This window comes from Eubalaena glacialis, chromosome 2 (genome assembly GCF_028564815.1).
Source record: "Eubalaena glacialis isolate mEubGla1 chromosome 2, mEubGla1.1.hap2.+ XY, whole genome shotgun sequence".
NCBI classification, from domain to species: domain Eukaryota; kingdom Metazoa; phylum Chordata; class Mammalia; order Artiodactyla; family Balaenidae; genus Eubalaena; species Eubalaena glacialis.
Window position 1 is genome coordinate 158,508,383 of NC_083717.1, and position 20,092 is coordinate 158,528,474.

General features: G+C 39.5%; 2 protein-coding genes, 1 non-coding gene and 1 pseudogene across 3 annotated transcripts in view; 3 read left to right on the forward strand and 1 right to left on the reverse strand.

The window, feature by feature from the left end:
* Positions 1 to 6,666: 6,666 nt before the first annotated feature.
* On the reverse strand, positions 6,667 to 6,735 carry LOC133086098 (small nucleolar RNA SNORD2). The gene has a single exon (XR_009699878.1). It is a non-coding gene; the product is annotated as a small nucleolar RNA SNORD2 (small nucleolar RNA).
* A 4,611-nt stretch (positions 6,736 to 11,346) lies between these two features.
* Positions 11,347 to 14,085, forward strand: HSPA2 (heat shock protein family A (Hsp70) member 2). The gene has a single exon (XM_061180904.1). The coding sequence runs from the start codon at positions 11,711 to 11,713 to the stop codon at positions 13,625 to 13,627; it is 1,917 nt and encodes a 638-aa protein (XP_061036887.1). The 5' UTR covers positions 11,347 to 11,710; the 3' UTR covers positions 13,628 to 14,085.
* A 4,723-nt stretch (positions 14,086 to 18,808) lies between these two features.
* LOC133086153 (U2 spliceosomal RNA) lies at positions 18,809 to 18,967 on the forward strand (annotated as a pseudogene).
* A 131-nt stretch (positions 18,968 to 19,098) lies between these two features.
* The window catches only part of PPP1R36 (protein phosphatase 1 regulatory subunit 36), a 32,010-nt gene continuing 31,016 nt past the window's right edge, over positions 19,099 to 20,092 (forward strand). The window contains exon 1 of the mRNA XM_061181486.1: positions 19,099 to 19,301. Coding sequence (XP_061037469.1) covers positions 19,099 to 19,301 — 203 coding nt within the window. The remainder of the gene's footprint in view (positions 19,302 to 20,092) is intronic.

Genomic DNA, 20,092 nt, shown 5'->3' on the forward strand with positions numbered 1-20,092 from the left:
TCTTGTTTCTCTTTTTGTCTCACAGATACAGTCTTGCTTAAAGGGCCTTTTCTTCTCCAACAGAAATCCTGGAGGAATGGAGTCAGTGCTTAACAAGCTCGGCACCAATTACAGTGCAGCTCAGATGTTTATAATTTTTTAGTAAACAGGACTAAGAATCTGAGAGATTAATAAAGCACAACTAAAGCAGTAGTGGATTACAACTCAGAAATTTGTCTTAATCTCTCCCATACTTTTAAAGTAAAAATAGAGAAATGACTCATGTGAGTAAAATGGTACATGGCTAATTTTTAATGTATGAAGTTTGAGTATGAACAAAAATTAGAAAAAAGAACATAAGGATTCCAGGGGCTAGACATAAAAATTAAAGAATTAAAATAAAGACAGCTTTCTAGAGTAGTCAGCACCAGTTAAAAGGAAAAATAATAGACTAAGTAAAAATCGTACTTAAGTACTGTAGTTGAGAACAAAAATATGAACAAGGTATAAAAATTGAATAAAAAAATAAACATTTGAAGTTTTCTAGGCGAGGTGAGTAGAATGGAAGTAATTTGATAGGTTCAAACAATTTGACTAAACTAATTCAATTAGAGCTACAGAATGCCTAATGAAACATTTTATGAACATGCCAAGGATATGCATAAATACGTGAGATAATATACCAAAGTTGATATTCTAAAAAAAGTGGGAAGAGAGGCTGGTGGTGGTTGGCAACTTTCTCATTGATTAAACAATACCTGTTCCTCTATATCACTAGTTAAGGAACTTCTGTATTTAATAGATCTCTGGAAAATTCCCCAAAGAACCAGTCTAACAGTTAAGTTAAACATAAAACTTGTCATTGTTGTTAACAAAACACTAAATTAGTACCAACCAGAAGAGAAAACCTGAGTGTGTATGTGCACGCATAGTTGAGAATAAAGCAATTTGGTATATTAATTCTAAATGGGTTTTATGAGTTACACATTTTTTTGCCATTAATCTACTTTGATCAGTTCCTCATCTCTCCTCACCACCTCCACCTCCTTTGTAACATATGCTTCTCAGTGATACAAGCCTGTGCTCTGAAGGCACCTAGCACTGATAATGCCTAAGATCCCAGGGTACCAAAAGGCACTGTGGGAACATATCCTTGTGGAATGTCTTCCATCTCCTGATACCTGAGGTGCAGTAAATGGGGTGACAGGATGAATGCCAAGGAACTGAAGCAAGTAGAGTTAGATTTGGTGTTAAGAACTTGAAGCTGTGGCCCAGATTTGGAAACCTATGAACCACCCATCCCAGGGCTCTCAGTAATCCCATCATGCATTTCATTAGCACTCTTTGTACTCTTCTAAACACTTTACAGATTAATTTTAATTAATCCTCACAGCCTTATGAGGTAAGTATTCTAATTTTCCAGATGGGGGACTGAGGTTCAGAGACACTGAGTATTTTTCCTAAGATCACACAGAAACTAAATACTAGAGCTGGAATTTGAAACTAGGCCTATTTGATTTCTACATTCCTACTTAACCACTAAGCTACATATTCCACCTAACAAAAAGTACAAAGAAAGGCCTTTTCAGCTCAGTAACACATATGACAAAGCTCCTATGAGACTCTGTGCTCCTTGTTCATCATCTGTCATCTACTGCGCTTAGTAGGGTAGCTGGTAATAGTGGGTACCTAATGAACATGGTGAATAATGTGAAAATACATCAGTCAGAAACAAAACATTTGTATTTGAGCGGATCATTCAGAACGATATTTTAGAAATAATTACTAAATACTCTTATGTTTTAATTTTCCTTTATTTAAACTTAAAACATTAAGTGGTATATCAGCCATTTTTCCGGGCCCATGATAGGTGCTCAACTAAAAACTAATTTGAGTTCAACTTCTATATTTCTACCTCTGTGACTTTTTGCCCCTCTGTTTTCCCTATTCCCGATCTTTATGTTTTAATCTCTCCCACCAGTCACCATTTCCTTTTATCGGTTATGAGACTGATAAGTAGACTAACTCAAATCATTTGAAAATCTTCTTGCAAAACATCAGGACCCCAGAGTAATCAGTTTTCCTCTTTTTGCCTTAACAGATGATGTGGATAAGAAATTCTTCATTTGTTTGGCTAAAAAACAAAACAAAATACTTAATTACCATATTGTAATTGATTAAAGTTTATAGAGCAATCTAAGTTTGTCTAAAAATAAAAGTTGGTTATTCTAGCCATTTATAATTCAATTTACCAAAAATACCTATGTATTTCTAGTGTAAACTTAACAATGTTACTTGTAAAAGAAATGAAAGTTAAGTTCAGGAAACAACAGTTGTATATCCACCCTAACCTAGCAGCAAACCTTTAAGAAATGAATAGCCTAATGGTTTAAGTGAAACAACGCCCCTCCCAATCTAATCTGATTTTAATTTCATGCATCTATTGCCTGATTTCTAAAACCTATACAATAGGTTTTACTATTACTATGTTAAGTCTACTACTTTAATGATCTCTCTACCAACTGCCAAATGTTATTTTTTTTGAAGTGAGAATAGAAGAATAAATGGTGAAGATTCCATAGATAATATTTATATAATCACTTAGGTGGCCGACTTTCATTGCCTTCTATCAAACTCAAGGACCTATTCCTTGGTAACATATGGGTAGAGTCTCATAATAAGACCAGGTGAAATTTAGCTACTTATAAATTTATATCTGGTAAGAGGCAAAAGTGCAAGGGTTTAGAATGTTTGTGTCTCTAAATATTGGTAAATATAAATATTAACTAAATGACAATAGTGGCTTATAAATTCATGCTAATTTTGAACCAATTTAATACCACTTACATACTTACATGCATGTGCTTAGTTGACTTTAGCATTAAGAAGTTAAATCCATATAAGTTGCTCCCTTACTATATTTAGGAGAACCAAATCATTGAGGTCCATTATTAGTGGCAGAATTGTTCATCCTTTCTATCAGAATCCACCACAGATCACTAGTGGGCAGGAAGCCATTTATAATTTTACTCATCATCTTACTCATTTGCTGATAAAAAAGATGGTGTGAAGATTACAATTCAGTACTTGGCTCTGAATTAAATGTATCAATGTACTAATCACCACTGTAATAAGTAAAGATCACAGGAAACTCTAGGGCCAAAGGATGACACAAATGTAAAAGACATGATTTCATGAGTCAGGAATATTAATAATTTTATGTGAGAAAATTTGCATAACTCTGTACTTACCTATTTGAGCAAGGAATAGTTAGGTAGACAGCTTATGAAATCCCAGTTAAGCTTTATTTTAAAAGTTACTATGTTGTTTTTATTCTACTTCAACCAGTTGCTTATACCAATCAGAATCAGCAGAGCTCATTTTTAGATGACAGAAATATAAACATCCAGATTATGAAAGTCATCGTTTCTTTCAAATGCTTATGTGTTCCTTGATGTGGAAAAAAATATTTAAGAGACAATTTCTTTTTTACAAAATTAGGGCAAATCATTGCTGTGAAAAATATAATTCTACCCAGAATCACTGGGCCAGCTTAGGAATTTGAAGGAAAGTTCTTCCTCTTGTGTGTGTGTGTGTGTGTGTGTACTTTATTTTCCTTTGCAGAGTGTAAAACACTTAACATTGAAGAGAACAATGTTAGCTTGATGGCTGAAGGCACTCAGTAAAAAGAACACGAACTTGTTAGATCTATGTTTCATTCAGAGATTTGCTATTAACAAGTTCATTGTAAAATTATTTTAGTTGAAAGAAAACACTTTTTAACTGCTTCCTTCCTCCCTACTTTCCTCTACCTGGCTGCCCTCCTATCTTTCTGTTACATATTTATGAGCCCTACCCGTTCTAGGTTAGCTCACGTTAAGAAAAAAAAAAAAGGTGCCCCAATAGCTGAAAAATTATATTGGTAAAAAGAACACCTTATATTTAAAGGGTACAGTGAGTTACATTGGGGAATAAATTAAATAAATCTAAGTTCTAGGATCTGTGCTTTTGTTCCCATTCTTTATTCTATTAACAGTGTGCTGGCCTGGGCCAAAAGTCATGAAATTCTGACCTAAGAATTATGTTGTATCTTGTAGAGCAGTCAACTTGTAATATTATTTTTCTTGAGTTTTGTCTTTTTCTGTGTGGCAGTGGTCAAATAGGGCCTTCTAAACCTCTGGAGAAGTGAGATCTGAATTTGGAGAGGACATGGGGAAGAATCAATCTTCAACAGATAATCTTTAAGTCCAGACCCAGGAATATCAGATCTGAAGTGACAGCATCTTTTCTGTCTTCTGACAAACCTCATCAACCCCAAAAGTTCCAGTTGCAAGGATCCAAGAAAACTCAGTAAAGATTACTTTGGAATCACTTTGTTGTGACAAAATTGATTCATGGTGACTCTCCTGTTATTTGTGAAAAATCAGCTAAAGAAAAGTAACTAGAATATTCATACAACATCAGTGGTTAAAGCTACACTAAAATGAAACTCTATATACTAATTATCTTCAAGAATCCCTCCTAAAAGAAAAGGGCTTGCTAGGCTACTATAAATACATTATAAAGTGAGGTAATCACATATCTGTGTAAACACATATAATTCTAAACTTAAATGGAATTACAGTTTACGTATCATGAAATGTAGTTTCAAAAATTTCACCCCAAAATCTGTAGCTTAGAGTATAAATAAAAAGATGTGGGGACTTCCCTGGTGGTCCAGTGGTTGGGACGTCACTCTCCAATGCAGGGGGGTGCAGGTTCGATCCCTGGTTGGGGAGCTAGTATCCCACATGCCTCGTGGCCAAAAACCCAAGACATAAAAACGGAAGCAATATTGTAACAAAATTCAATAAAGACTTCAAAAAAAAATGGTCCACATCAAAAATAATCTTAAAAAAAAAAAGATGTGGGTACAGAGAAAAAAACATGTAAGACCAATATTTTACCAAGAAAAGATAATCTAGTTATTGCTTACTGTAATGTAACATTTGCCTTTCTTCTTTTTTCACTGTATATACCAGTCACAAACTTGATTATTAATATTAATGAGGCTCCCTTTTAAGTCTGTTACTTGAAGGAAAAACAGAAGTGGTATTATTTCAACAGTGGTATATTTTCACAAATCACAGACAACCAAGAAGAATGTATCTTAAGACACATTATTTTCTTCTCAACTTAGCAATGTAACCTAAAAAGGCAGAATAAGCTTCTGTTAAACATTTATTCTTGGTATTAATATAAAATACCATGCTTCTCAGCTTTAAAATTTCAAGATAAAATTCAACTAAGTATTGAATGAAACAATGGTTAACATGTTTAAAAATCCTTTCATGGGAAAATGAAATGTTTGATGATATTTTAACCTGAAGATAAATAGATAGATAGATACACATTTCTCAACCATATGAATCTTATAGCCATATTATTTCCATATGGTGAGTATATTTGTAGTTTTGGTTAACTGCATACCCAACTCAATATCACCATTATTATTATTATTATTGTTTCTTCTGCAATATCAAGATGTTATATATTTTCAGAAATGTTTATTTTGTTTTTATGCCTATGTTTTCAAATGTTTTAATAAGGAGTTGCACAAAGAGATCTAACTTAGAGTATATATCATAGCAGATGAAGAATTTAAGTCAATTAACATCTCTAGCTATAAAGTAGGATAACATGACTATTCATTCTAATAATTAGACTAACAAAAAATCAGGAAGAGTTAATTAGAATGTGATAATGGGTACAGGGGTGAAAAGGGAGATGAGAAATCCACTAAAGACTTCAACTTCATATGAATTCACCTGCTTTAAGAGAAATATAACAAATAAGCTTAAAGAAGTGTTAGAGTCTAAAACAAAAACAAAAACTATAGCTAGTCTTCTAGAAACATGAAGAAGCATATAGAACTGCAGACTTCTAACAAATAAATAGGAAACAGTAAAGATGAATACTATCAATAATTAAAGGTGCCAGATCAATATAGTAGAAACTCAACAGATAATTTTTGATTTACTGGTGGAATTAGATTTACAAAAGAAATATGGCTTAAATTCTGACTGTACTAAACTACAAATGTAATGAATTACAGTAATTATAAGTGATATAAATGCATTCCATAATGTGATTGTTTTCTGTATATTAGTATAAAATGGAGTTACTGGGTTACATAGAGAATTTTTGTTACATTTTTTTAATCCATTGCTTTACCTAATAAAATTTCCTCCTCTATGTCCAGAAGTTAAAATGTCTGTATATTACTTTTATTTATACTGTACTTTTCCAACCTGGCTCTTTTAAAAAAATTATTTGACTGAAAAGTTATCAATCCTTTTCATTCTATAATACCAAAATAATAAAGTATTTGATATAGCTAATTATGGTATTTCTGAGAAGCTTATGAAGTGCACAAAGATTAACTAAAATTCTTATTTCCAAATCCTGGTTTCTTTCAATATAGAATGACTAGAAAAGTACTATCTCAGAGCAAACACAAACGGCAACAAATTAGGTTTCCTCATAATATAAAAATAGATAATTATTTATAAAAATCCACTGACGTAGTATTTAGTTCTTTTAGAGGGTTAATCCATTTCTCAAAATAATTTATTCAGAGAAATAACTTCCTTACCAATATAATTCATTTTGTTCATTTTCAGTTTAAGAAGTTGTTTTTCTTTTTTCAAGTGATCAGCAATGAGTTTTCTCTTCATTTCAGGTAAGTGCTGAAAGATAACTGCCATAATTTCACAGAAGTTAATAAGCATTAGCAATAATGGCATGTTGAATCTTAGTCTCCACTTGTAAGACAACAGCTTCACTTCTTTCAGATTATTTCAGGCTATTCCACAAGAGTCTGTCCTCGCGATTAGCACTCTACAAAACTGAAGAAGGTATAGTTTGTCTGCTATTGCACAGATTCACTTCTTTTCTGGAAAAGCCTCTCTTCCAGGTTTGGGACGCTTAGCCTTCCATACAAGGCATGGTAGTGTCCTACCCCAGGCTACTGTGTATCTACAGTTCAATTAGAACTTTTAAAGACTGAGTTTTTTAAGACTCAAAGAAACAGATGGTGAAATTTTTCCTAGAGTGACAGGTGACTGGAGAAATGTTTTGGGACAAGGTACATCTGAAGAATTATAAAATTGTAGTATTTATAGAGATCTTAAATATAACAGTTGAACTCCAGTTTGCTGATATGTCCTCAAATTATAGGCTGCTACTGACTCCACTTTCTTTTCAGGCCAACATTACCTCTTCAAAACAATCCACAACCTTTATGAAGGTTGTACCTGGGTAGGGATTGAGAGGGTTCCAGAAAATCTGTAAATTTTTTTCCTAGTAATTCTGGAAAAAATGTATTCTTGCTCACTTAGTCTCCTTAGGGCAGGCCTGACTACCCAAGCACACAGTTTTAGACCTCCTCCTATTCATCTTTGTATCTCTAGGTACAAATATTTTCAGATGTGAATTTGTTTCAACTTTTGGTCTCTGCAGTATTATTTAGTTCAGAAATGTAAGAGGTAGGCAGAGAACCTTCCTCTTATACAGGAAAAAACAAGTTATTATTTCCAGTTTTTTTTTGTTAAATAATATGCCTCAGGTCACTTTTAATAAACATTGAGCTAGTAAATTACTACTGTTTTCCAGGTACTCTTCTGGGTTTGGGGAATTAATCAGAGAAAATTTGATACATATTAAAGCTCTTGTTTTTTCTAGACTGTATAAAATCTCAGTCCTTGGATTTTAAAAATATTTTGAAACACCCTACTATTTCTAATCTGTCAGATTACACCTGTTGAAAATCAGTAGTAATTTCTACGTAAATAGTAGGATTAGAAAACTTTCAGTTGAATGTTAATAGTCAAGCTTTAAAAATCAATTGTAAAAGTACAAGAAAATTTAGAAAAATTACTGATAATCCTACCCTCTAAAGATAACCATTTTTATGCAATTTTCATATATATGATTATCCTACATATAGGATAAGAATATACAAAAGCCTTGTATCTTATTTTTCCCCTTAATTATACCAAGAACGTTTTCCCATGTCATTAAAAATCTTGTAAACAATTTTTAGGGCTACATAATAATCCATGACTATAATTCAAAAAATCATTTTCTTATTGTCAGATATTTAAGCCATTTCTCTTTTATCATTGTTATCATAAATAATATACCTGCATGTTTTATTATTTCCTTAGGATAAATCCCCCAGAGTAATGCTAAATGAAGGGTATGATCATACTTAAGGTAAAGAAAAAATATTGTCACATTGCCCTCCAGAAAGATTGTACTAATTTACATTCCCACCAGTAGGGTTTACCTGTTTTGCCGCACCATTACTGCCATTGAGGAATTTCACTGGATCATAAATTTGCTAATTTGACCATTTTTAATGGGCTACATGTTTAATGAATTATGAGCCACAATCATCAAATAGAAAAGAACATTTTAAAAAAATCAATACAAATAAGGAAAAATATAAAAACTCCAAGAATGGTCAGTATATGATAATGTTCTAGGATTGCAAAAGTTTATTTCATAGGAAATAAAAATGCAAATACTGTGTCTTTTTGGGAAAAGCTCAGGATGCTACTTAAAGTATGAAACTTATGAAATATCAATTTACTAGGTGAAAAGTTAGAGCAGAAAAAATACATATACCTAATGAAAATACAGATAAAATTGCTACTCTGGTTTCAGAAAGTTGTGTTAAAGATGAATGTGGGACTCTCCTGGTGGCGCAGTGGTTAAGAATCCGCCTGCCAATGCAGGAGACACGGGTTCAAGCCCTGGTCCGGGAAGATCCCACATGCCACGGAGCAACTAAGCCCGTGTGTCACAACTACTGGACATGGAGCCTGTGCTCTAGAGCCTGCGAGCCACAACTACTGAGCCCACGTGCCACAACTACTGAAGCCCACACACCTAGAGCCCGTGCTCCCCAACAAGACAAGCCACTGCAATGAGAAGCCCGCGCACCACAACGAAGACCCGATGCAGCCAAAAATAAATAAACTAAATTAAAAAAAAAAGATGAATGTGGTAGTTAGATTGCAAGATTTGTTTGCAGTAACTGTGCATATAGGACATAGTTACTATACAAAAGAACCTCTCCCTTCTGAAGCTGTAATTTTAGTGTTTGCATGTAAGAACTGGCATGTCTGCTTTTTTGCAATCTTGCTTTGCTTGAGGTAAGTGTGTGAGAACTGTCTGAACACGAGATCTGAAGAGATTGTATTTCTCACAATTCTCTTCTGCTTTCAGTTGTAATTGGGACCCTGTCCCTAAATCACATATCATTAGTTCTACAAAGAATTTGTATTGCTCTCCAGCCCACTAATTCCCTCCACTCCCTTTTTTAACTACACAAAAGACAAGAATTTCTAAGAATAAAAGCAAGAAATCTGTACTCACAATTTAAGGCAACTTCAATAGAAACTTTTTGGTTTGATCTTTGTTTTCCTAATTTAAAAAAAAAAAAGTTTTCCTGGTTCAAATTTTTTCCTTAACTTCTTTTGTGGAAAAAGAGATGTGAATTGTGAAATGAGATTAACAAATTAATAGTAGATGTGTTTTTAAAAATTGGAAATTACATACACAACTAGATAAAAGAAACTTAAATGTCCATTGATTGACTTAATTGGATTCTGTCAACATTACTTTTTGGTCACAGATAACTTTTGTGTCTCTCAGACAAAAACTTTTCTCCAGCACTGTCCCAAACAACTTTGATATTAACTATACATTAGCCTCCTTCAAAGGAGTTTCCCCTTCCCACAGCCTCAGGAAAAAGATCACGGCATATAAAGCTCTTAAATGTATCTTGTCCTCCTGAAGAGACTGTTTCTGGTTCGTATCCCTCCCCACGTAGTGACACTAATCTTCCGCACTGAACTTGTAGTTGCCGCCAGCACATGCCGCTCTCATCTTTGCCCATGCTACAACCCATGCAAAGAATGGCAAAGGTCAGCATCTGGCTCAGGCATGTCACCTCTTCCAGGAAGCCCTCAGGAACATACTTTACCCTGTCTGGATGTGCCCCCGCCTCTGTGTTCCCTATAGCACTTCTCTCGAATTATTGTTATCTCTTTATTGGGCTCTCAACCTCATAAAGACAGATTATTTTTGCATTTGTCTTTTTACCTCACATCCTGGGACTTCTTAAAGCTAACTGAATTACTGTCTCCAGCTCCCCCACATAACGTGAAGGGTTATCGCTGTTTTGTTACTGTCCTCCTTCCGGAGCCCATTTATAGGAGCCTGCTTCTACCACCTATCACTTGGGGCCAGACAATACCTCCAGACCTACTCCCATATATTCCTCTTAAACGTTATAGAATAAGTTGCGCTCCTTTTCATCTACCTTCTCTGAGAGTTTACGCCTCTAGTGTAACTTCAGCATAGCTAAAGAAAATAATCTCACTCAGTCGAGCTCATTAATAAACATAACTCAGTCATAAACATGATCGCGCGTGCTTAACCTGGGGTTGAGAGAATCGTGAGAGGCGTTGAGACTGGGTTATTTTATGGTACTTCAAAGTGTGGGTTTTGACTATAGACTTCCTCGTGAAGAACTCAAAGCGGCGGATAAACCACTTGAAACGGAAAATAAGGAAAGCAGTGGAGAGAACAGGGAGGTGAAACTAGGAAGCTTAAAGTGGCAGGACAAGCTGGGAAAAGGGAAAGCGAGGTCGAGAAAGTTTACAAACACTCTTGGGAAGACGAGTTGCAACCACTCCCGCCTCCCACTCTGCAGGCCGCCTCGCGCGCGGCGCGGAAAAACGGTCAGCCTCTCCGGGCGCTCTCCCGGGCTCCTGCTGTCCCCGCCCGCCAGGCAGTTTTCATCCAGCGCTCACACCCACTGAGACGCTGCGAAGCACGCAAAATTAAATTCCAGGAGGCCGACGGCCCATCCTAGTAACTTCCGCGTCATTTCTCTTTGTCTCCCCCCCTACCCCCGCTCCTCCCCGGGGGCAGGAGCCGCCCTCACGCCCAGGCCAAGCCAAGCCAACGCCCACGCGCCGGCGTTAGAAAAATGCCTGCTCTGGCCCTAGTTCCTCCTGGTCACCAACTCAGAATAAATTGCCCCTACGAGCTAGGTTGGTGGACACACTAGGAACTGGACAGCATTTCACGCCTTAAGAACTGAGCCAGAGGCCAAAGTGACTCCCCTCTCGGCGCTCCCCTTCCGCGCCTCCTCCCGGCGCCACGCCCCAGCACTTCCTTCCCCACCCTACTTGAGAGTCCGCACTGCTTACTGGCCGAGTTTCCTGCCAATCCAACGGACGTCGACGAATCCCGCCTTAGGAAAGGCGAAGATCGCGAAAAGGCGTGTGGCGCGAGCCTAAAGCCCCCAAGCCGCAGGTTGCTAGTGAGCCTCGGAGGCAACTGGCCGCCTGGGGCGCGTGGGCGGGGCCTCACTTGCATAACGTCCGCTCGTCGCGTCCTCGCGCGGGCCGTAGTCCCGCCCCTCACCCAACTAGAAGTCTGTTGGGCCGCAGGCGGGTCACTCCGGCCCAAGCAAGCCTGTGGCGGGCGGTCCCGAGAGCGGATTGGCTCTGAAGGCGGCAGGGAGGCGACTATAAGAGTGGGGAGCCGAGCGAAAGGAGAGGCGGACGGTGGTTGCGCTCGCGGTGCTTGGTGCGAGGCGACCGTTAGTTGAGGCCGCGGATTTTCTGCCCTTGGTGTTGTCGTCTAACGTCGCTTGCCTGTCTCAGTCAGGATGTCTGCCCGCGGCCCGGCTATCGGCATCGACTTGGGCACCACCTACTCGTGCGTGGGGGTCTTCCAACATGGCAAGGTGGAGATCATTGCCAACGACCAGGGCAACCGCACCACCCCTAGCTACGTGGCCTTCACCGACAGCGAGCGCCTCATCGGGGACGCCGCCAAGAACCAGGTGGCCATGAACCCCACCAACACCATCTTCGATGCCAAGAGGCTGATCGGTCGGAAGTTCGAGGACGCCACAGTGCAGTCGGACATGAAGCACTGGCCATTCCGGGTGGTGAGCGAGGGAGGGAAGCCCAAAGTGCAGGTGGAGTACAAGGGAGAGATCAAGACCTTCTTCCCGGAGGAGATCTCCTCCATGGTCCTCACTAAGATGAAGGAGATCGCCGAAGCCTACCTGGGGGGCAAGGTGCAGAGCGCGGTCATCACCGTCCCGGCCTATTTCAATGACTCGCAGCGCCAGGCCACCAAGGACGCGGGCACCATTACGGGCCTCAACGTGCTGCGCATCATCAACGAGCCCACGGCGGCGGCCATCGCCTACGGCCTGGACAAGAAGGGCTCCGCGGGCGGTGAGAAGAACGTGCTCATCTTCGACCTGGGCGGCGGCACCTTCGACGTGTCCATCCTGACCATCGAGGACGGCATCTTCGAGGTGAAGTCCACGGCTGGCGACACCCACCTGGGCGGTGAGGACTTCGATAACCGCATGGTGAGCCACCTGGCGGAGGAGTTCAAGCGCAAGCACAAGAAGGACATTACACCCAACAAGCGCGCCGTGCGGCGACTCCGCACCGCCTGCGAGCGAGCCAAGCGCACCCTGAGCTCGTCCACTCAGGCGAGCGTCGAGATCGACTCGCTCTACGAGGGCGTGGATTTCTACACGTCCATCACCCGCGCCCGCTTCGAGGAGCTCAACGCCGACCTGTTCCGCGGGACCCTCGAGCCGGTGGAGAAGGCGCTGCGCGACGCCAAGCTGGACAAGGGCCAGATCCAGGAGATCGTGCTGGTGGGCGGCTCCACTCGCATCCCCAAGATCCAGAAGCTGCTGCAGGATTTCTTCAATGGCAAGGAGCTGAACAAGAGCATCAACCCTGACGAGGCGGTGGCCTACGGAGCCGCGGTGCAGGCGGCCATTCTCATCGGGGACAAGTCAGAGAACGTGCAGGACCTGCTGCTACTCGACGTGACCCCGTTGTCGCTGGGCATTGAGACGGCTGGCGGCGTCATGACTCCACTCATCAAAAGGAACACCACGATCCCCACCAAGCAGACGCAGACCTTCACCACCTACTCAGACAACCAGAGCAGCGTGCTCGTGCAGGTGTACGAGGGCGAACGGGCCATGACGAAGGACAATAACCTGCTGGGCAAGTTCGACCTGACCGGGATTCCCCCGGCGCCCCGCGGGGTCCCCCAGATCGAGGTCACCTTCGACATCGACGCCAATGGCATCCTCAACGTCACCGCCGCCGACAAGAGCACCGGTAAAGAAAACAAAATCACCATTACCAACGACAAGGGTCGTCTGAGCAAGGACGACATTGACCGGATGGTGCAGGAGGCGGAGCGGTACAAGTCGGAAGATGAGGCCAATCGCGACCGAGTGGCCGCCAAAAACGCCGTGGAGTCTTATACCTACAACATCAAGCAGACGGTGGAAGACGAGAAACTGAGGGGCAAGATTAGCGAACAAGACAGAAGCAAGATCCTCGACAAGTGTCAGGAGGTGATCAACTGGCTCGACCGAAACCAGATGGCGGAAAAAGATGAATATGAACACAAGCAGAAAGAGCTCGAAAGAGTTTGCAACCCCATCATCAGCAAACTTTACCAAGGCGGCCCTGGCGGCGGCGGCAGCGGTGGTTCGGGAGCCTCCGGGGGACCGACCATCGAGGAAGTGGACTAAACTTGGACTCGAGTCAGCGTAAACCTCTTTTCCTTTCTCTCTTTTTCCTTTTGTTTTTGATTCTTCTTTGAAATGTCCTTGTGCCAAGTATGAAATCTATTGTTGGAAGTGTTTAGCCCGGTGTATGCTTATGAAAGGAAAGGTGCAACAACTTAGTTTAATTATAAAAGGTTAGTTCTAAAGTTTGGCTTTTAAAAACATTATTTGAGGTTTCTCTTTAATGCATTTTGCGTATTTGCTGACTTGAGCGTTTTTGGTTAGCTTAGTTTGTACATGGAGTTTTGAGATGGGAAACCTGAAGTTTGCACACATGTTCTGTGGAAGCTTGGTAACAATAAAATATACAGAAGCTTGAATTGTTTATTTTTATGTACTACTTTAAGAGGAAAGTGAACATTGCAGTAATGTTAAGGGCAGGCATACTTTTTGCAAACAAATGCATAAATACAAATTTAAAAGTAAAGCTGAAATTGATCTAAAAATTATTGTGTTGGAGTTTTCAATTTTCCCTTCTTACTGTTTTACCCATGTTGGTCTTTAACTAAGATATTAGTATAAGATGAAGTTTATCTAACTCAGTCTTGCCTAATTTTCTGATGAGGTTCCTGCTTTGAATTACCAGCAACTTAAGGGGAAAAGATCTGGGTAAACGTTTTCCCCCCTTTTAATACAGAAACCAGAGTGGGGTCTGACAGTATGCCCAAACTCCTAAGGCTTGGCTTAAGTATTCAAGTGAAAATCCACCTGAATATTCCAACAGAATACAAGGTATGTTCCAGGGTTAAGTACAGAAAGATTCTTTCTCTAAACAAAAACTGGGGCAGGTGTTGTCTTCTGATAATAGCCCAACATAGTATGAAACAAGTTGCTTTCTGCAACATACAGGTGCCTGAAACAAGATCCAGCAGGCAAACGTTAAAGCCATTTAATACTGACTCCAAATTTAGTCAAATTTGTTAACTTTAATTTTCTAGTAAAACAGCTCAACTTCTGGGCTTATGGCAAATTCAAGAAGAATATGTTTTCAGCAGTTAAATTACTTGCAGGTTAGAGGAAGATGATATAGTTTTTTCTTCTGATTTGAGAATCATAATGCCTTTTCAATACCTGCCTTAAATCACTAGAATATATTTCTTTTTTAGAAGGCAAACTGCAAGGTAGTCCTGTATTTCGTCAATATACAACTTGTCCATTTTCCAGTATTTCCAATTTGAGATTGTTACAGATAGGAATATTACAGTCCTTTGAGATCCACTATCCTGGGCTTAAGCTTTAAAATCCATATCCTTAGGAGAGGGGGGGTTTATATTTTAGTGGAATGACACATCTGCTTTGTTCTGATTGATTCTCTTTAAGGAGAATGTGGAAGAAATTCAGTAAAAGCTGATTGGAAAATGCATAGTTAACCTAATGTTTTCACCATACAGACATTTTAATATCTTCTTCCGAGTGATGTAGATTTGCTTCATGTTGCTCATAACAGTGACTTATAGAAGCTAATTTTAAATTTAGTAGTGGACACTTCCATATCATGCAGAGATTAATTTTTGAAATAATATAAAAACGAGAGAACAAAGCAGCCTAAAAATATTGAGCTTTAGTAATGATCCTCTCACAGAAGAGCTGACTCTTTGTACGTATACTTTTTTTCTTTTTTAGCGGGTCTTATTTGGGTGGGGTGGGGAGATAAAAAGGCAGTTGTGAAATTGCTTCAAAATAAACATTTTTAAAAAGGTAGTTGCTCTTTACACTCTGAAAGCTGGACATAACTTGGGTTTTTCAGTGCTCATGCCAGGGTGGAAAGTTTTCAGCAAGGAGGCATTAAGGGTGTTTCATTGACTGCAGATAGCATCGTATAAATATTTGACAAACTACCTTGGTACTAACAGAATCAGGTGATTAGTAGCCTTAGAGTGACGTTTAACATGAGTTTTTACCAGGATAACACACATTCTTAACCTTTTATTAGTCCTTTATTGAAAGTGTTTATCCCTTGCTTTAACTTCAAAGTATATAAAGTATAATGGCGTCTTTCTGTAAGTGCAATTTGGTATTAGTATGACTCATTTTAGACCTCATTTTGGGAGAGATTAGTTTTTAAAGTATCAGATAAATGACCAATGGTAGTCTCTTTGGCCTGGCCTCTGGTAACCTGCTGTAACACTAACATCAATCTATGTAGATACTTCATTTTCCATTATTTTGAAAAGTAATTTGTAAAAGTCCTAGCCTTGAGTGTTTTTAATTCTGTCTTCTCAAATTTACCTAGATCTGAATATTGCTAAGATAAAGCCACTGAAGTAGCCATTCAGTGTTTCCAGGGGTCAGTTGAAACTGGTAACTCGGTAACTCCTGGGAACTCCTTAGCAGATGTTAGATCAGCTGTAGTCAAATGATAATGGAAAAAGTACTTGAGCTTAGGATGAGGCTAAATTACAGTTTAAGGAATAATTAGCATCACTTGAACTTGAAAGTAGTGTTATGCTAGGGACTAGTTGTCATGACTAAAGCTAATGCGATACATATAGAATGCTAAGGGATTGAAAAAGTACATTTATCAGAATGGGGACTTAATTTCTTCTTATCTGAATGTCTGATTAACAAAATGGCTGTTTTGAGGCAATGAATCTAGACACCTGTCAAAATAAGACATAGCAGGTTGTTTACAGTGTTTCAGATGTATGAAATTTCAAAACAAGCTTACCCTAAATTTTTTATCATATTAATTTGATATGTGTAATGGAAATGCATGCACTTGACTTGTGTATTAGGAGATATTAGTGCTCTTTACATCTTTAAATTTACCATGCATGATAGGATATTTAATGTATCACCTATTCAATATGTCAAGGAGAGCTAAGAATTTCTTTATCCTATGTACAATTTTAAACATGAATATAACCTGGCTATCTAGATGAAATCAAAAGATTTCTTTTTATGAAGCTCAAATACTGGGCCCATGATAAGGTATTCACCTACTTTAAGTTGAATGTAGTTTATAAAAGTTGTATTGTGGGGTATATTTCCCTTGCTTTTGAACACTGGAATTGAAATTTTAAAGTATCTCAGATCCATATGTCACAAGACAATTGCTGAGGGAATACATATATTTAGGTTAAGGAACAACAGGAATATTCAATTGCTTCTGTATAATGTGTAAGTAGGTATGAGAAAACTGTTGTGAAGAACTATCCTTAAGCATTAAAATTAGATACAGAATTTAAATCCTTGAAGAAAAATTATGGATCTTTAGAGAAAGAGCCAAGTTTTTACTTTTGATATAGCTCTTGGGATGGAAATATTTTAGGGTATATGTATTTCTAAAATTTAATAGAGTAATACTTAATGTTGAAATGTCTTTCCCTTAGAACAAATGAAGTCATAGGCTCTTTTCCTCCACCCCTTTAAGTATAGATCGGGATGTTTGTGAATTGAAGATTGGGGAAATAAGCAATCAAAAATGGAGTTGCTAATTCAAATACTGGCATTGCTGTTTTCTTACATGTTCGTTTTAAAAGAATTATAACACTTTGAAAATCTGTCCATTATGACTTTTTCATAGTATAAGCATGCATTATATCCAGTTAATATCTTGGGCCTAAAATTTGAGACCAGCAACTTAGTTCTATGTCATATGCTCTGAGTTCTTTGACCTTGAGATATTTATCTTAACTAGGCAAAAAAAAAAACAACTTTCCCTCACAGGACACTTGAAATTATTAAATATTTTAGATGGCACCTTTATCCTTACTTTATAGCATCGTGAATTGTTTGGTTTTTTTTTTAAAAGAAAATTATATTTCCATTTTAGGTTGTGAGTTTCTCATGCCATTTAACAAAAAATCTAACTGGTGAAAAATCTAACCTAAGAAATGAGTGGGTCACTTTTAAAATAAATAATGATTTAGAGCCATAAAAACAATTTTTTAATTCCCTCTTTTGTTAGGGCCTAGTGATACAGAAATATAAGATGGTTCCTTAAGAGTTATCGAGGCTTTCCTTTAAATATTATGTCCCTCTACCACATGTGACGTAACTTGTCATGTAACTTCTCTGTAGGTCATTGTTCTGGATTCTCAACGCTTTTATTTTTACCTTAGTTTTGTATTTTAGACAGCCTAAAGTTAAACATGGTAAGGTATAAAAGATCTTTGGTTTTCTATTAGCATTTCTTCACTCACTGAGATAACTGAAGAGGTTGCCTGGAAGTGTTGGGAATGGGTACCATCCAGAGTCCTTGGTCTCAGTCCTTTTTGGAGCTTCAACTCATTATTTCTCCTCTTCCCACCCAAAGTTAAATACCCTGCTTGGAGAAAAGCTTTTGGTGATTGGGATATTTTGCTAAATTCTTTTTAAGTGAGTCATCTTGTAATAAGCCAGCCTCTAAGGCTACAGCCTGAAAGCAGCAGTGCCAGCATACAGGTGGGTTTCCTTATATCTGAGCCAACCAGAACAGCTACCAGCAGTGGACTCAAGTGAGTGGAACATGAATCTAGATGATTACAATTTTATACCACTGTGACCAGTGATTGTGTGTTACCAAGTAGTGAGACTGGGAGGGTTGGGGGAAGGGGACGCAGTGGTATATCTATTGCTATGTTTTTAAAGTTTATGTGAGTATACAATCACTATTTACTAACCATCTCTTTAACGCTAATTAAGCTGTGGGGATAAAACAAAAGCAGAATATGTTAGGCATTCCCAGTCATGTAGTGTCATCTAGCATTGCTTACATCAGTGATGGAAGGAAAAAAATACCAAACAATCTGCATATCAACTCAGTTGCAAGAAGAAATTACAGGACACATGATTTGAAAAGTGTAAATACAGAAATATCAGTTGAAAACCGATTGATACAAAGCAAGTTTCTCTGCTTTGAGAGACACTAATTTTGAGTACTTATTCAGGGTGATGCTTTACACACGTTACTCCTTAAAGAGCCTCATAAACCCCTCATTTGGATATCTTCAAATGGGTTCCACATCTAGTTATGCAGCAGAACCCAGTTTTGAAAACCTTATTTCCTCCCTTGCTCCCCTCCTGCCACGCCCCACCCTAAATTAACCTAGTCCCAACTTGTATGTTTTATATTTTATTTTATTTGTTTTTATTTTTCTAACCTGGATTTGAACTTCATTTAGTGCTATTAAACTGTGGAACAAAGGGGAAGCTTCCCTAAGGAACTGAAGACCTTTTGGCTAAGATCAAGTGTAGTATCTGTTCTTATTAGTTTAATATCTGATACATCTATCTGAGAATAACATATTAAGTGGATTTTTGGAGCAGGGAGTTGGAATAGGAACTTGCTCTGTCCATTCCAAAAAAAAAAAGTTATTCTAATTAAAAACAAAAAAACAGTGATGTGGTTGACTTCTCGGTGGGAAGGCATGAAGAACTGACCTCTAAAGAAGGAACCCCGGGGCAGCTTTGCTGTGAGACGCTAGGGAGCCACAGCAGCCAAAGGTGTCAGCATGGGCGGCAGCGACACCCACCCGCCACCGCCGCGGAGGAAGCAGGGTCCCGCCCCCGCCCAACGTCGGCGGGGTTTCTCGGCGCTCACGGGCAGTTGCCTCCGCGAAGATCGGTCTAATGCGGCCAGCGGGAGACCACGTATCATGTGCCCGAGTTTTATTCGAGGAGGTGGCGGTTGGACTCGCAGGCCGACTAGCCGGATGTAAGTGCACCTGGGCCGCCCCCAGCCCGCGGCGGGTGGAAGGCCGACCCCCGCCCGCCCGCGGCGCCCGATTGGGGTCGGTGGCGGTGCAGTGACGCCCTCCATTCCCTCGGCCAAGGCCCTGCTCTCCGCCCTCCCCAGGCGGGGGCGCCGCCTTAGCCCGGGGCGAGGCTCATTCGAGGAGACCTGGCTTTAGTTGTCTACAAAAACCAGACGATGGAGGTGTGTTCGGCAAACGGTCAGAATTGAATTCCGGCTCCCCCCACAGATATCTAGGTATAGGGAAGTTCCACCGCACCATCTCTATATTGGTTGGCTGAAAAATAAATAGCCGTCCTGCGGAGGAAGCAGTCCTGCTCTGGGTGGGATCCCCAGAGAGGAGAGGCTGGAGGCTGGTAGCTACCACGGCTTGGAAAGGATAACCTGGTACTTCGCCCACTTCCTCCGAAGGGTGGGGTCAGGGTTAGAGCCGCTGTGTAACTCCTCTGAAAGATTGGGGCTGCCTTGGGCACCAGTTTGTTGTGGTCTGAGTCCCAGTTAATCAGTAAATTGCTATGGTGAGGTGACGCAGGCTCCTAGCCTTCCTCTCTTCTTTCCCTTCCTTCCTTTCTCCCCTACTTTCCTCCCTTCCTTCCTTTCTAGTGAAACTACACCCAAAAGCAATCAAAAAAGATAGAATCCTGGCTTCAAGTTAAAAAAAACACAACAGTTTAAGACTCTACATCTTTATTGAATAGAGTTAAATAGCAATTAGTGAGAATTATTGTTAAAAGTTCATTGTGACATGTGGA

Excerpts from the sequence above, each read along its gene's own strand:
- HSPA2 (XM_061180904.1), top strand. The coding sequence starts at position 11,711 with ATGTCTGCCCGCGGCCCGGCTATCGGCATCGACTTGGGCACCACCTAC.